The sequence below is a fragment of the Panthera tigris genome, chromosome D1, assembly GCF_018350195.1.
Source record: "Panthera tigris isolate Pti1 chromosome D1, P.tigris_Pti1_mat1.1, whole genome shotgun sequence".
Classification (NCBI taxonomy): domain Eukaryota; kingdom Metazoa; phylum Chordata; class Mammalia; order Carnivora; family Felidae; genus Panthera; species Panthera tigris.
The window spans coordinates 58,390,316-58,406,633 of NC_056669.1; the positions used below are offsets into that span (position 1 = coordinate 58,390,316).

At 37.1% G+C, this 16,318-nt stretch overlaps 1 protein-coding gene and 1 non-coding gene across 5 annotated transcripts in view; both read left to right on the top strand.

The window, feature by feature from the left end:
- Positions 1-16,318, top strand: part of FCHSD2 (FCH and double SH3 domains 2) — a 296,241-nt gene that overhangs the window by 228,940 nt on the left and 50,983 nt on the right. For all 4 annotated transcript variants that reach the window (XM_042959277.1, XM_042959278.1, XM_007080887.3 and 1 more), the window contains one exon: positions 11,425-11,541. In XM_042959277.1, coding sequence (XP_042815211.1) covers positions 11,425-11,541 — 117 coding nt within the window. The remainder of the gene's footprint in view (positions 1-11,424; positions 11,542-16,318) is intronic.
- Positions 1,765-1,868, top strand: LOC122231662. Its single transcript, XR_006208907.1, has one exon. It is a non-coding gene; the product is annotated as a U6 spliceosomal RNA (small nuclear RNA).

Genomic DNA, 16,318 nt, shown 5'->3' on the forward strand with positions numbered 1-16,318 from the left:
TTAGTGTCCATTCTTACTCTTATCATAAAAACATAACTGGTACTTTTCAGTACGTCTGCCCTACATACATCTCAATGTCCCTTCCATTACCAGAACTAGTGATGTGTGCCTTTAAGGACATTTCCTCACATCCTATGAAAAGGACCTCCTATCCTATTTCAGCCTGGGATGGGATGGTATAATACAGGAAACACACATGTCTACATATAAAGACAGAAAAAACCTAAGGAAACTTTTCTCCCAAATTTTCTGGTGAGGATGAGAATACCCTTTCCTGAACTGCAAATAATAAGATCTTCACAGATATCACAAACTGACATTTTTATCACAGTGTCACAAATAAAAAAAAAAAAAAGCTGACAAATTCCTGATATATGATCTTTTCCTGTTACTTTAGCCACTACTTGTGATATTTAATTCTACTGTCTAAAAATTAAAAGTTATAGTTAAGGGGCACCTGGGTGGCTCAGTCAGCTGAGTATCCGACTTTGACTCAAGTCGGGATCTCATTGTTTGTGAGTTCAAGCCCTGTATTGGGCTTGCTGCTTTCAACTTATCAGCTCAGAGCCTGCTTCAGATGCTCTGTCCCCCTCCCACTCATCCCCACTTGTACCCTCTCAAAAATAAATAAAAAATAAGTAAATAAAAGTTATAGTAAGTAAAATAGCTACTTGCTGTAATTTAGGACTTTTGCACATTAAATTTTCACTTAAGTGTGGCATTTTATGCATCTATTAAAAATACGTGCAATATATATAAATCAAACCAACATGCTGTATACCTTAAACTTATACAGTGATGTATGTCAATTATTTCTCAATAAACCAAGAAAAAATAAATATTTACCAAAAATTATCCTTGTCTATACAAGATTATATGGGATCAGTATACCCTACAGGGAAATTACCTGAAAATTCTCATTGTTAATGAGTGGCTTTATCTGCTATTGGAAATCTTACATTGCATATGCAGTGCTATAGCATTGACACCTGAACATGATAGCACTGTGATAGAGAATTTGTGGAAAATCCTACTCGTGGTTAAATAGGTACCATCCTCCTACCCGTATACTGACCACAGTATCCAAAAATGAAAGGCTCCGATTATAGACCTGAGTGTTGCTCTCCAGAAACAGCAGTGCTGGCAGTCAGCTGTTCAGAGGAGGCTGTCCTGTGTTCTTCAAAAAGGACTTACTTGCTCTTTGTCGAAAACCTACCACCTATATAATGAGTCTTGGTGCTTTCTCTGGCTTGGTGCTTTCTCTAACCATCCACATGTAACCAGAGCTTTCCATAGATGCCTTGGTACCGACACTAAGGAGACTGGAACGTTCATTTTTTTATCTAGCCTGAGATTATAGCTCTTAAAGCAAAGTCTCTGTGAGAGCCACAAAAATAAAGACATATTCTTATGTGGCTTTTCCAACCAGTCATGCCTCTAGATCTGTTTAGAATGTCAGATACAAGCATTTTTATTGTTTTTCATTTTGCTTTCATGTCATTACTGAAGGGCATGATTGTCTCTTAGAATTACTTTTGGTATTCTAATACCTCTAGTGTGCTTCCCTAAGAGACTGTACACGCTCAACCCAGCTATCCAGATGAGTTCCTGCATCTCTTCTAAGCACAAGAGCTGCCATCCAAGTGTAGTCTGCTCCACTTCTTTCCAAGTTGTGCTATATATTTAGAATATGTGGCTTAGAGGGCCACAGTCTCTCATCAAAAGTCTTCAGGTCAGGTGTGTTTCAAAAATCAGAATTTTTCGGTGCTTTCAGCAGTACGTATACAAAAATTGGGACAATACAGAGAAGTTTAGCATGGCCCCTGCTCAAGGATGACACACAAATTCATGAAGCATTCCGTATTTTTTAAAAACAAAATATTTTCAATCAATCAATCAATAACATAGGTACCATTTTTAGGATTTTTAGGGGTGCCTGGCAGGCTCAGTTGGTAGAGCATATGACTATTGATATGGGGGCTGTGAGTTTGAGCCTATGTTGAGTGTAGAGATTACTTAAAAATTAAATCTTTTTTTTTAATGTTTGTTTATTTTTGAGAGAGAGAGGGAGAGAGAGAGAGAGCATGTGTAAGCAGGGGAGGGACAGAGAGAGAAGGAGACACAGAATCCGAAGCAGGCTCCAGGTTCTGAGCTGTCAGCACAGAGCCTGACGCGGGGCCCGAACCCACAAACCGTGAAATCATGATCTGAGCTGAAGTTGGATGCTTAACCGACTGAGCCACCCAGGTGCCCCAAAAATAAAATCTTTTAAAAAATAAAATAAAAGTAAAATAAAATAAAAATTTCAGGTTTTAGAAGAATTTTCTGTATATCGTATATTGTGTAACACCCTAGCAAGGTATGGGGAAGAACTCCCTGATCAAGCACAGTATTTTTGCAGTAAAACATTTGAATAGTCATACTAAGTAAAATAAATAAGAATTATAAATAACCTCTCTTCAGTTCAAGTCAGATTTTGCCGTAAATGAGCTGTGACTCCAAACTTAACTAAAAAGTAAAACCTGATTTTCCAAGTATTTTGAAATTCTAAATTAGGGGATTGTGAACCTATATAAACAAGAGTACTAGAAATACAATAACCTATAAAAATCCAGATGCTTTTTACTTGCAAAAGCCCTTTTCAGAAGAAGTGAAAATTAACTTTCTTGAAATAACAGTATATTATTAAATTTCATAAAAAATAAAATGGATTAAATATTTAGCACAATAAATATAAACTAAAAAATACAAGTAGTACAAATCCCTTGAATGAGGGTTAATAACTAGACTGTTCCTGGCACATGACATTGGCTTATCAACCCTAACGTTATCTTTTTTTTTTTAATTTTTTTTTTAACGTTTATTTATTTTTGAAACAGAGACAGAGCATGAGCAGGGGAGGGGCAGAGAGAGAGGGAGACACAGAATCCGAAGCAGGTTCCAGGCTCTGAGCTGTCAGCACAGAGCCCGATGCGGGGCTCAAACTCACAGACCACGAGATCATGACCTGAGCCAAAGTGGGACGCTTAACCGACTGAGCCACCCAGGCACCCCACGTTATCTTTTTTTGAAAATGGTCTGAAATGCTTGTATTTTACTGTGTTCTTGGTTTTCATTCATCACATATGACCATCTCTTTATCTCTCTTTTGAATGGTTATATTTTGGTAACAGAGTTGAAAAATAATGACAGTGTTTCTTGTGTGAAAATCAGCTTATCTGTCCCTAATCACTTGCCCTTCTGAGCATATGCTCTGATAACTTTCTGAACATTGCCGTGTCCCTACGTTAATCTTAAAGTGAACTGAAATATCTTTAAAGTTATTTAATAACTTTATAAATTTGAAAAGACTATTTTAATACTATATCATATAAAAATTGGGAACTTAACATACAAAACTCAGTTGCATTTCTGTACAATAATGAAGCAGCAGAAAGAGAAACCAAGGAATCAAACCCATTTACACTTCCACCAAAAACCATAAAATACCTAGGAATAAACCTAACTGAAGAGGTAAAAGATCTGTTTGCTAAAACCTCTAGGAAGCTAATGAAAGAAATTGAAGAAGACACAAAGAAATGGAAAAACATTCCATGCTCATGGATTAGAAGAACAAATATTGTTAAAATGTCAATACTACCCAAAGCGATCTACACATTCAGTGCAATCCCTATCAAAATAACACTAGCATTCTTCACAGAGCTAGAACAAACAATTCAAAATTTGTATGAAACCAGAATAGACCCCAAGTAGCCACAGTAATGTTGAAAAAGAAAGCCAGGGGCACCTGGGTGGCTCAGTTAGTTAAGCATCCAACTTTGGCTCAGGTCACGATCACACGATTTGTGGTTCAAGCCCTGTGTTGGGCTCTGTGCTGACAGCTCAGAGCCTGGAACCTGCTTTGTATTCTGTGTCCCTCTCTCTCTGCCCCTCCCCAGCTTGCACTCTGTCTCTCTCAAAGATAAATAAACATTAAAAAAAAAACTTTTAATGATAAATAAGAAGTTGTGGTTTATATACACAATGGAATACTACGTGGCAATGAGAAAGAATGAAATATGGCCTTTTGTAGCAATGTGGATGGAACTGGAGAGTGTTATGCTAAGTGAAATAAGTCATACAGAGAAAGACAGATACCATATGTTTTCATTCATATGTGGATCCTGAGAAACTTAACAGAAGACCATAGGGGAGGGGAGGGAAAAAAAAGTTAGAGAGGGAGGGAGCCAAACCATAAGAGACTCTTAACAACTGAGAATAAACTGAGGGTTGATGGGGGGTGGGAGGGAGGGGAAAGTGGGTGATGGGCATTGAGGAGGGCACCTGTTGGGATGAGCACTGGGTGTTGTATGGAAACCAAATTGACAATAAATTTCATATTAAAAAAATAATAATAATTTAAAATTTTTAATATTGCTAGTCTCTGAAGGCCTTCTTAAACTCATTTGAAACAGTTTGGGTTTTGTTTTTCTAAAAACAAAATGAGGGGCACCTGGGTGGCGCAGTCAGTTAAGCGTCCGACTTCAGCCAGGTCACGATCTCGCTGTCTGTGAGTTCGAGCCCCGCGTCAGGCTCTGGGCTGATGGCTCGGAGCCTGGAGCCTGTTTCCGATTCTGTGTCTCCCTCTCTTTCTGCCCCTCCCCCGTTCATGCTCTGTCTCTCTCTGTCCCAAAAATAAATAAAAAACGTTGAAAAAAAAATTTTTTTTTAATAAAAAATAAATTAAAAAAAAATTAAAAAAAATGAAATCAGGGGCATCTGGGTGGCTCAGTCAGTTAAGCCTCAGACTCTTGGTTTTGACTCAGGTCATGATCTCACAGTTCGTAAGTCCAAGCCCCACATCAGGCTCTGTGCTGACAGTACAGAGCCTGCTTGGGATTCTCTCTCTCTCCCTTTCTCTCTGCCCCTCCCCTTCTAGTGCTCTCTATCTCAAAATAAATAAATAAACTTAAAAAAAAAAAGGATGTCTTACCTCTAAGTAAATACCTACCCAAAGTTTCATTCAAAGGAAAATTGTATTTTAGGAATGCCTTTTTCAATATTACTGCCTTTGTCTATTTTATCAATATTAGCATTAACTAAATAGAACAATTATTGGGACATAAGACATATTAGGTCATAAGATACCAAAGAATCTGAACTCAAAAAGATCTCAATATAAGCTCTAAATTTGCCACTTAATGACTTTAGGAAAGACACATACCATTTCTAAACCTAGAATTCAATACCTATAAATTGAGAATCTCTATTAGGATTATTTTGAGAATTAATGAAATAATATATGTAAAGCAGTTAGCAGAGAGCTTAAATATTCAATAAATGGTACCCTTTTAAAAAATTAACCAAGGGGCGCCTGGGTGGCTCAGTCGGTTAAGCGTCCGACTTCGGCTCAGGTCATGATCTCACGGTCTGTGAGTTCGAGCCCCGCGTCAGGCTCTGTGCTGACAGCTCAGAGCCTGGAGACTGTTTCAGATTCTGTGTCTCCCTCTCTCTCTGCCCCTCCCCTGTTCACACTCTGTCTCCCTCTGTCTCAAAAATAAATAAACGTTAAAAACAAAAAATTAAAAAAAAAAACATAACTTTGTGGTTTTCTAATTATAAAAAAGCATAAAATACGAAGTTTTCACCTGAACTGTCACTATTCAAAGGTAACCACTGATAGGATTTTGTTAGTAGCCTTCTAAACATTTCTCTGCAGGAACATACTTATGTCGATGTGGACACAGAGCTCTATGTAAATAGACTTATACAGACATGAATTAAACTTTTTTTCTCATTATGTCATGGATATCTAATATTTGCAGTATCTACAGTTCCTGACCATCTCAGAAATTTGACATCCTGCACCTCCCATCAAAGTTTAAAAAAAAATTTTTTTATGTTTATTTTTGAGAGAGAGAGAGAGAGACAAAGTGTAGGCAGGGAAGGGGCAGAGAGAGAGAGGGACACACAGAATCTGAAACAGGCTCCAGGCTCTGAACTGTCAGCACAGAGCCCAGTGCAGGGCCCGAACCCACAAAATGTGAAATCATGACCTGAGCCAAAGTTGGATGTTTAATGGACTGAGCCACCAAGGTGCCCCAAATAGTTTTTATATTGCTCATCCCCAATGCCTCCTAAGAATTATGTCCTGTCATGAATTTAAAATTACAATTATGTTTTAAGAATGTTTTTTAAATCTTTAAAATTTTTTTTATTTTGAGAGAGAGAGAGCATGAGCACCAAGCAGGGAGGGGCAAAGAGGGAGAGAGAGAAAGAATCCCAAGCAGGCTCTGCACTGCCAGCACAGTCCAGCACCAGGCTGGATTTCACGAACCATGAGATTATGTATGACCTGAGCCAAAATCAAGAGTTGGATGCTTAACTGACTGAGCCACCCAGGTGCCCCAAATATTTTTTAAAATTTTATAGAGGCCCTTCTACTCTTGGGTTAGGCTAGGCTTTCAGATGATGCTAAGACATTTGGTGCTCAGAGCAGTAGCAGAATAACAAATCCCTGAGTCTCTCTCTCTTTTTTTTTTTTTTTTTTAACATTTATTTATCATTGAGAGGCAGAGCATGAGAGGGGGAGACACAGAATCTGAATCAGCCTCCAGGATCCAGCTGTCAGCACAGAGCCTGACGTGGGGCTTGAACTAACCAACTGAGAGATCATGACCTGAGCCGAAGTCAGACGCTTAACTTACTGAGCCACCCAGGTGCCCCTCTCTGAGTCTCTTGCCCAGAGAAACACAGTGTTACCACTGCTTACAGATAAGGCACGAGTCAGTCTGTTATATTAAACTTAATTGCAGCAGTAGTAAGAATCTGAGATTTCATCTCATCTTTAGATGTCTTGATTTTCAGGTGAGAAAGCTAAGGCCTAGAGAGGAGGTGAAATATGCTAGTCAGGATGACACAGCCAGGTCCCTTTGGGGAGTAAACATACAATGTAAATGTATTTGAAGAACAAATGTACTTCAGATTTCAATGGCTACTTTTTAAGGAACAAATAAATTTCATAAAATAAAAGTTATAAAAATCCCTTAATTTGGAGATCCAAAAAAATTTCCTTCCTCAGTTTTCTATTTTGAATGAATTTTATAGTGGGCATTTAAAGAAGAAAAAGGAAGCCTTTTATTGTACAAGGGAGAGAAGGATCTCAATCTTAAGTCCACTTTGAGAACCTACATTAAAATACATGACACTTAATAAATTAGTTCTCTTTCTTCTTCTGTTCTTCCGTATACAAAATAATCTTTCTTTTATCAGTTAGGAACTGATTCTAATGTATGTTTATGTCTGGTAATCTCTTTAAGCACCATTCCAATAATCTGGTGGCCTCACTTTAGAATAAAGGCATTAGGTTTTATTTGTTTAGCCAAATTTAACTGAGGGTTCAAGTCCTCAAATTGCCTAAAGACAAATGGGAAGCATACATGCCAGCAGTCACAGTATAATGTGATATTTGCCTGACAGTAGCCACTCAATAAATGTCTGACAAGTGAATAGGGGCACCTGGATCACTGAGTCGGTTAATCATCCAACTCTTGATTTCATCTCAGGTCATGATCTCTCAGTTGTGAGATTAAGCCCCGTGTTGACCTCGGTGCTTTCTGAGCATGGAGAGATTTTCTCTCTCCTTCTCCCTCTGTCCTTCTGTATGCACACGCATGCATGTTCTCTCTCAAAAAAGTAAATAGGTAAATAAATGTCTAACAAATGAATAAATTAATATAATGGAAATATGTTAAAAAATGAAGGACCCCCTGAGTCTTTCTGCAAAGTCAGGGAAGGTTTCACAGAGAACATAGCACTTGAACTGAGATTTGAAGACTGATACAAAAAACAATAAGGAAGCTATATTATCTGGAGGGAACAGCATAGGCTTGTTTTTAGATTTACATTTATTTCCCAGGAAAAGACCTATTTGCTTTTGTAATTTTTTTTTTTTACTAAAACTTATATGATTTCTAAAATCTAATGTTTCTGAAGATCTCAAGGATCACATTTACTGGACCTAACTTATCAAAAACCCAATCTGACAAATGACAAATGAAAAACTACCTACCCTATACTTAAAAATTGATAGGAAAGTCCTTTTACAGCATTTCTCTTCAGTTTATAATTTATTTGAATTATTTTTGTGCCACTTTTTCTGAGAATTGTGATATTGTTATTTATGTCTCTAAAAATAAGTTCAACAAGTGAATTTTTTCAGAGCTAGACTACAGTATTGTTTGGCACATAATTTTTAAGTTCTCATATTCTGCTTCAGGAAGATAACAATGTTCTTGAAATATTTGTGTTTAATAGCTTATATATGTTATTCTTGTATGTTTCAACTACATTTTTAAGAGGTAAAGGAAAAATGTTAAAAGAATGAACTAAAGATTAAATTAGCTAACATTTCAAAAAGAAGCAGTCACTAGCAGTTTCTTTGGTAGAATCAACCACTGCTAACACCACCATCTGATCGACACCGGCTCCTGATATATATCAATCTCAGATGATAGCGGTGGCAATAGAACATTTCTCTGTGTATTGTTTAACACCCTGGGACGTGTTTGCCGTGTATGAAATTCCCATTTGCCTAGACCTGAGTTGTAGGTTGCTTCCATTTGTCTTTCCATGGCTTGATTGTAAAATTCATGAAAAAAAATTAATCTGAATTTGAACTATAAACTCATATCTCCCAATCAGTGGCATTTGTTGTCTGTCCTGACCATTGGGCACTCCTGTCTGAGTAATAGTAAACCCAAAGAGAAAGGGGGGAAAAACCCATCTTTGCTTCCCCAGCTCTTAAGCACAGGAAATACTCCATTAAAAGGCACAAATTATATGTGGACAGGTAGGGTTATGGCCTTACCTGCAACCAGCACATTTAAACCTATTCCTAAAATGTTGCTCAGTAATGAAAATCCAATTTCTCCATCAACTGTCTCCTTTCTCATCTGATCTACTCCCTGTAAGTTCATTCACTTTGAGATCTGCCTTGATCTTTCAACATATCTTCAGTCTTATTTCTGATTCACTTATTGGGCTAGCAAGAACCTAGAAATTATTTGGAGTTTTTTGTTAACAGTAATGAGATTTTGTTTTAAGTAATTTTCACATGGGTCTTTAGCATTAACAATTACCATTTATAGGATACTTAATATGTATATGTACTATAAGAGAATATTCATAATATGAACTCATTTATCTTAATAACCCTTATGAAATAGGCATTTTTACCAATATTCAGATGTAAGTAAGACTCAGATTAATAACATGCCCAAGATCATAAAGCTAACAAATAGCATAGAGAGGATTAAAACTAAGTCTGTCTGACTTAAAAACCTAAACCTGGGCTCTTGAAAATACACGTTTCTGGCATTCCACTTATACATTAGATTCCTCTGACCAATGTAGGCTGCCCTTGAAGTCTGCATCCAGGGATTAACATTTTAACCCTGATTTCTGAGGATGGATTAAAATTTAAATGCCTAGATCCTTTTACAAAGCAAAATATAATAATAAAGGTGATTCCCAGATTCCTAATGGCCCAAAGAATGAATCAGAATATAAAATGTATGGGAATGCAAGCTGGTGCAACCACTCTGGAAAATAGTATGGAGGTTCCTCAGAAAATTAAAAGTAGAACTGCCCTATGACCCAGAAATTGCACTACTAGGTATTTATCCAAGGCATACAGGTGTGCTGTTTTGAAGGGACATATGCATCCCCATGTTTATAGCAGCACTATCAACAATAGCCAAAGTATGGAAAGAGCCCAAATGTCCATTGATGGATGAATGGACAAAGAAGATGCGGTGTATATATATATATATATATATATATATATATATATATATATACACATACACACACACACACACACACAATGAGTATTACTTGGCAAACAAAAAGAATGAAATCTTGCCATTTACAACTACATGGTTGGAACTGGAGGGTATTATGCTAAGCAAAATTAGAGAAAGACAAATATATGACTTCACTCATATGAGGACTTTAAGAGACAAAACAGATAAACATAAGGGAAGGGAAACAAAAATAATATAAAAAGAGGGAGGGGGACAAAACATAAGAGACTCTGAAATATTTAGGACAAACAGAGGGTTACTGGAGGGGTTGTGGGAGGGGGGATGGACTAAATGGGTAAGGGGCATTAAGGAATCTACTCCTGAAATCATTGTTGCACTATATGCTAATTTGGATATAAATTTTAAAAAATTAAAAAAGTAAAAGAAAGAATATAAAATATAATTGTGAAGTTGCTTAGATTTTGATTTTGATTCTTTTCCTCTGTTTCAGTGCATTTATCATTGTATAATCTAGCTTTAACTGAAATGTCTGCATAGAGTAAAAGTTTTTCACCCTTGCCTACAATCCTCCCAACAGAAATACTGTTTTAATCCAGTTTAACAAATTCTGCTTTACCAATTTTGAGCTTTGTAGCCTTACAAAAGTCAGTTTTCTAAAATCTATCCACTGTAAATTTTGCTTCTATTAAAATCCTCTTTGGATAACTCATATTTAAGAAATTGTTTGCTTTCCCAATTTTACATTTTTTCATGGGTTCTTAAGAATTTAGGGGAAATTGAAATAGTTTATTGGTTAATAGTTCTGATTCTGGCATCAGACTTGTATAATCAAAGTCGCAACTTAACCTCTCTGAGCCTCAGTTTTCTTTTCTATCAGGTGGCTGTATGACCCATCTCATAAGGTTGTAAATATCACATGAAACACTTTTCAAAATACTTTGTACAGTAGAAGTTAAACTATTACTATTGTTAATTTAGCTTTTGAAGTGTGTTCTTTGTGAAACAGAGTAATAGTATTTTAGGGCTAGAAGAAACCCTTACTGATCATTTAATCTAGCACCCCTATATTTCCTATGACACTGAAGTCCAGAGGAAGGGCAAAAACTGGTTTGAGGGGTTTGGTGAATTGGTTATGGACCTAAAACTAAAGTAAACCTAGTATTTTCATGGACAGAAAGCTTCTGTTGCTGTTACTGTATTATTTTGTTCTTTGTGCTTCTACCCATTGATTCTTTTTTTTAATGCCATTGAAACTATTGGGTTGTTTCCATTTTAACTATGCAACTATTTTAATGTCATAGTAGATTGGCATGAATACTTTTTTTTTTCTTCTTTGGTTAGCTAGCTTTTCTTCACACCCAGTATGAGAGATGCAGCTTTGATATTAAGCAGTAAAAGACAAACAAAACAAAACAGAAAAACCTGTGGTCATTTATGGTTTCATTCCGTCCTCTTAGTTTTCTGCTAATGTTCTGAGGTGAGACATTGCTTCCCACAGTAGTGGAGCATGACTTGGTTAGAGTGCTGATTAAGTGAAGGCCCTCTGGTCCACTTACAAACAGTAGTGACTTCAGTATGGATAACAGTATTTGGTCTCTGTTCTCTCTTAACGTTGTAGAGCCGACAATTAGAATCAGAAACTGGAACCACAGAGGAGCACAGTCTAAACAAGGAGGCTCGAAAATGGGCTACACGTGTGGCACGTGAGCACAAAAACATTGTTCACCAACAACGGGTAAGTGCAGTAGAGAGTCTTAGGCTACATTTAGCTTAAGCCAAATGTCAAACCAATTTAATGAGTTGAGTTCTATTAATGTGAAAAATATCCTGTTTTTTTCTGTAATTTCTCACCATTCAGCTGTATGCTCTCAGTTATCTACTTAGCTTGGAAATTCCTTAAGCCTGGGGCACCTGGGTGCCTCAGTCAGTTAAGCATCAGATTCTTGTTTTCGGTACAGGTCGTGATTTCACAGTTCCTGAGATCAAGCCCCACATCAGGCTTGCACTGACAGTGCAGAGCCTGCTTGGGATTCTCACTCTCTCCCTCTCTCCCCCTTCCCTCTCTCACTTTGTCTCTCCCAAAATAAATAAATAGACATACATACATACATACATACATACATACATACATAAATAAGTTATAATAAAAAAAATTCCTTAAGCCCTTCAAGCAGCAGCATAGTAATTTATTTTTTTGCCATAGAATTGCCTAAGAAAGCCTAGTGATAATGTTACCGTCTTTCAGGTAGTGCAAGAGATATGCCTGTGTTGAATTAAGCTTTTAATTCCCTAGACAAGTTTTTTGAAGTCTTAATTGTAGATTCCATGAAAATGTGTCTTCAAGGGGTGCCTAGCTGGCTCAGTCAATAAAGCATGTGACTCTTGATCTCAGGGTCGTGAGTTCGAGCCCCATGTTGGACATAGAGTTTACTTAATAAAAAATTTAAATTAAATTAAAAAATTAAAATTAAACACCAAAAAAATGTATCTTCAAGACTAAACTCTAAGCACAAAGAAATTACTTTAGGTGTAGTAAATTTTTTTCTAATTTCCCTTTATTTATAATTTTTGTGTTTATCTTCATATCCAACATATTAAAAGAATTTTCCATATTTAATATCTGTATTTCCTAATCTCTCACCCATAACATTTGGACTTTTCCTTCTTTCCTCTCCCTGCACTCCATACAGACTGCACTTGCCCAAATCACCAATGATGTCTATGTTGCAAAATCTAAAATGGACACTTTTATTTCTTAAAACCTGTTGGCAGTTTCATCACAATTGACAGCTCTCTTTGTGTTGAAACACTCTCTTCTCTAGTTATCCCTGTCTTAACATTGTCCTGGTTTTCCTTCTGCCTCTGTGGCAATTCCTAAGTTCTTCTTTCTCCACCCCACATTTAAATATTTAAATTCCTTGGGTTTCTGTAGTAGGCTATCTTTTCTTATTCTTTAGTCCCTTAACTGGCAGTCTCAACCAGTGCCATGGTTTCACTTACCAACAAATCATAAATTAGTATCTTCAACATTGGGCCTTTCTTCTGTGTATTCATATATCCTCTCACATGCTTGGACATCCCCACAGGCATCCCACATTCAGTGTTCCACTCATCTAATGCTGTAAAACAAATGACCTAAAACTTAATGCCACAAAAAGAGCATATTTCACTTGTCTCTTAGCACTCTGGGGATTGGATGGACTTAGCTTGCCACTTCTCACTTGGGAGTCTCCCACGTGGTTGCAGTCAGATAGTGACCACTGCCAGAGTCACCTCACAGACTTGCCCACTGACATATCTGGTCTTGGAACAGGAAGACTTGAACAGCTGGGAGCTGGAACTGGTAGAGCTCCTCATGCATCTCAGTCTCTCCAGCACAGTGGCTTTAGATTAGCTGTATTTCTTACATGGTATCACAGGGCCTCAAAGGTGGGAGTCCCAAGAGTGAGCCAGGTAGAAGCTATGTTATCTTTTCTGGCCGAGCCTCAGAAATAACATGATACTACTTGTGTCATATTTTTGTTAACTGAGGCAGTCACAAAGGCCTGTTGTCCAAGTTCAAGGAGAGAGAACATAAACTCCACTTCTTGGTAGAGAAACAGCAAGGTTCTGTAAGAACATGTGGAATGGGAAATATTGTAACTTTTTTTGAAAATAGCCACAGTCTACTTTCTGGGTATAACAGTTCACATCCCACTTACATGCAGAATAAAATTCCCCTTTTTACCCAAATCCCCCAAAGCCTGGCATCAGACTCCAGTTTGAATTTTAGAATCTGGTCATCTAAATGAGATCCATAGACGGATAAGGCTTTTTGGGTACAATTCCTGTAACACAGTATATCTCTGTCAAAGAATTTGTGAACTAGAGAGACAAGTTATCTGTCTACCATACATCCAATAAATAGTGATTGATTACTGCAGCTTTGTACGTCAAAATGTAAAACACGTAAAGAGACTGTTGCATTAAAATGCCTTACTATATTTGAAAGTAAATGTTTAGATATTAAAAATAAATCTGCTTCCTCTCTCTGATGTCAAGGCATGTTGTGTCTTTCTGCTAGGAGATAGAGACAGGCAGATTTCAACAACTTTTCCGTTTCTTTGTAGTATGACCTATGATAGGCTTTAATCTTGTAAGGTATAACTTAAGCAATAAAGTTAAGGGGTTCTGTTTTGGGCCATGATAAATTACCTGGGATCACACACTTACCCTCCTTCATAAACAACTATAAAACTAGTGTAAATATATGAAACAAATGTTTTCAGACACTGTACAACAGGTAATAACAGGAGTGTGAAACCTGAGAGAAAAAATAACATTGAACTTGGCCGTATGACTTCTCAAGCTTTCTGCCTAAAGGCCCTTTCTATATTGCAGTGTAGGGAGGGAGAACTTAAGCAGGCACCACAGACTCACTGAGTTGAGATGACAGAAATCAGAGTTCAAAGAGCTGATGTGGCATGAATTTCAGGGCAAAGTACCAGATAACATGGAGATGCAAAGAAAGAATTCCAAACATGTACGTAGGTCTCCCCTTCAATCTGTTGAATACTAAACCACATAAGCATATGGTGAAATTCTACAATACTGGTTAGAGAATGACAGTGGAGATAAACTGAACAATTCCCAGAGATCACATAGGGCTAGGGCACATTCAAGTTGTTCCTAGCCAAGGTTGAGGCTGCTCTTCGTTGACTATTCATGGATCATTTGAGGCATTCAAGAGACTACAGAAGGATCATACATTGGTTCCAGGGTAAATTAGTCCTAGAATAAGGCTATTTTAGAATTAACTTAACAGAGCTTTAAAACAAGCTTCAGAAAGATCAAGCTAATCCACAAGTAATCTATTTGCCTGCCAGAAAAAAAAAAAAAAAGTCTCTTCAAAGGAAGGAAACAAAATCCAACATTTAACAACACAGTATTTACTATGTCAAGAGTAAAATTTGCAGGATACCTATGTGGCTCATTGATTACAGCTCAGGTCATGACCCCAGGGCCATGGTATCAAACCCTGCATCGGGCTTTGCACTGAACGTGGAGCCTGCTGGAGATTCTCTCTCTGTCTCTCTCTCTCTCTCTCTCTCTCTCTCTCTCTCTCTCTCTCTCCCTCTCCCTCCCCCCCCCCACCTGCTCTCCCTCTCTAAAATAAAATGTAAAAAATTTAATTTAAACAAAAAATTTGAATTTGGGGCACCTGGGTGGCTCAGTCGGTTAAGTATCAGACTCTTGGTTTCAGCTCAGGTCATGATCTCACAGTTTGTGGGTTGAAGCGCTGCATTGGGCTCCTCACTGACAGTGTGGAGCCTGCCTGGGATTCTCTGTCTCTCTCCCTCCCTCTCTGCCCTTCCCCTGCTCGCTCTCTCTGTCTCTCACTCTCAAAATAAATAAACTTTAAAAAAAAAATTTTTAAAGAATCAAATTTACTAGATATTAAAAGACGCAAGAGAGTATGATCCATGACCAAAAGAAAAATCAATTAAAGCAGATCGATAAATGCTAGAGATGATGGAATTAGCAAATAAGGACTTTAGAACAGTAAGTAAGTTCAAGAATTTAAAAGAAAACAAACATGAACATATTGAAGAAAGAAAAGGAAGATATACAAAAGAACCAAATGGGGGGGTGGGGGGCACCTGTGGCTCAGTTGGTTAAGTGTCTGACTCTTGATTTCAGCTCAGGTCATGATCTCACAGTTTGTGAGTTTGAGCCCCGCATCAGGCTCTGCACTGACAGTGTGGAGCCTGCTTGGGATTCTCTGTCTCCCTGTCTCTCTGTTTCCTTCTCTCAAAAATAAATAAACATTAAAAAAAAGAACCAAATGGAACTTCTAAAGCTGAAAATACAATATTTGAAATGAAAAATTCAGTAGATCGGATGGCACCAAAAAAACGAGTTTAAAAGTATATATAGCAACAGAAACTATCTAATCTGAAGCACAGAGAGTGAAATAAAGACTTTATAAAAATTAAAAGCATCATTAATCTCTCTAGGATAATATGTGATCTATTATATTTTGGGAGTTAAAGATATATTTGGAGACACAGAAGAAAGAGTCAGAAAAAATATTTGAAAAATTATAGCTAAAACTGTCCAAGTTTAATAAAAAAACTGTAAACCCATGAATGCAAGGAGCCCAACAAACCCCAGGAAGGTAAAACACAAAGATCACACCAAAGCATTTCATAATCAATTTGTTAAAAAGCAGTGATATTAAATGGTATAAAACTGGAAATATCCCCTTTAGGATCAGAAACAACACAAGGATGCCCCTTTTGCCACTTCTATTCGTTATAGAACTAGAAGTCCTAGCCACAGCCTTCACAGCCTTTTAGGGATCCAAATTGAGAAGAAAGAAGTAAAATGTTCTCTGTTCACAAATGAAATGATCTTATACTCACACATACCTATTAGAGCTAGTAAACAAATTCAGCAAAGTGCAAAATTACACAAAAATGAATTACGTTTTATACACTAACAAAATACAATCCAAAAAGGAAATTAAGAAA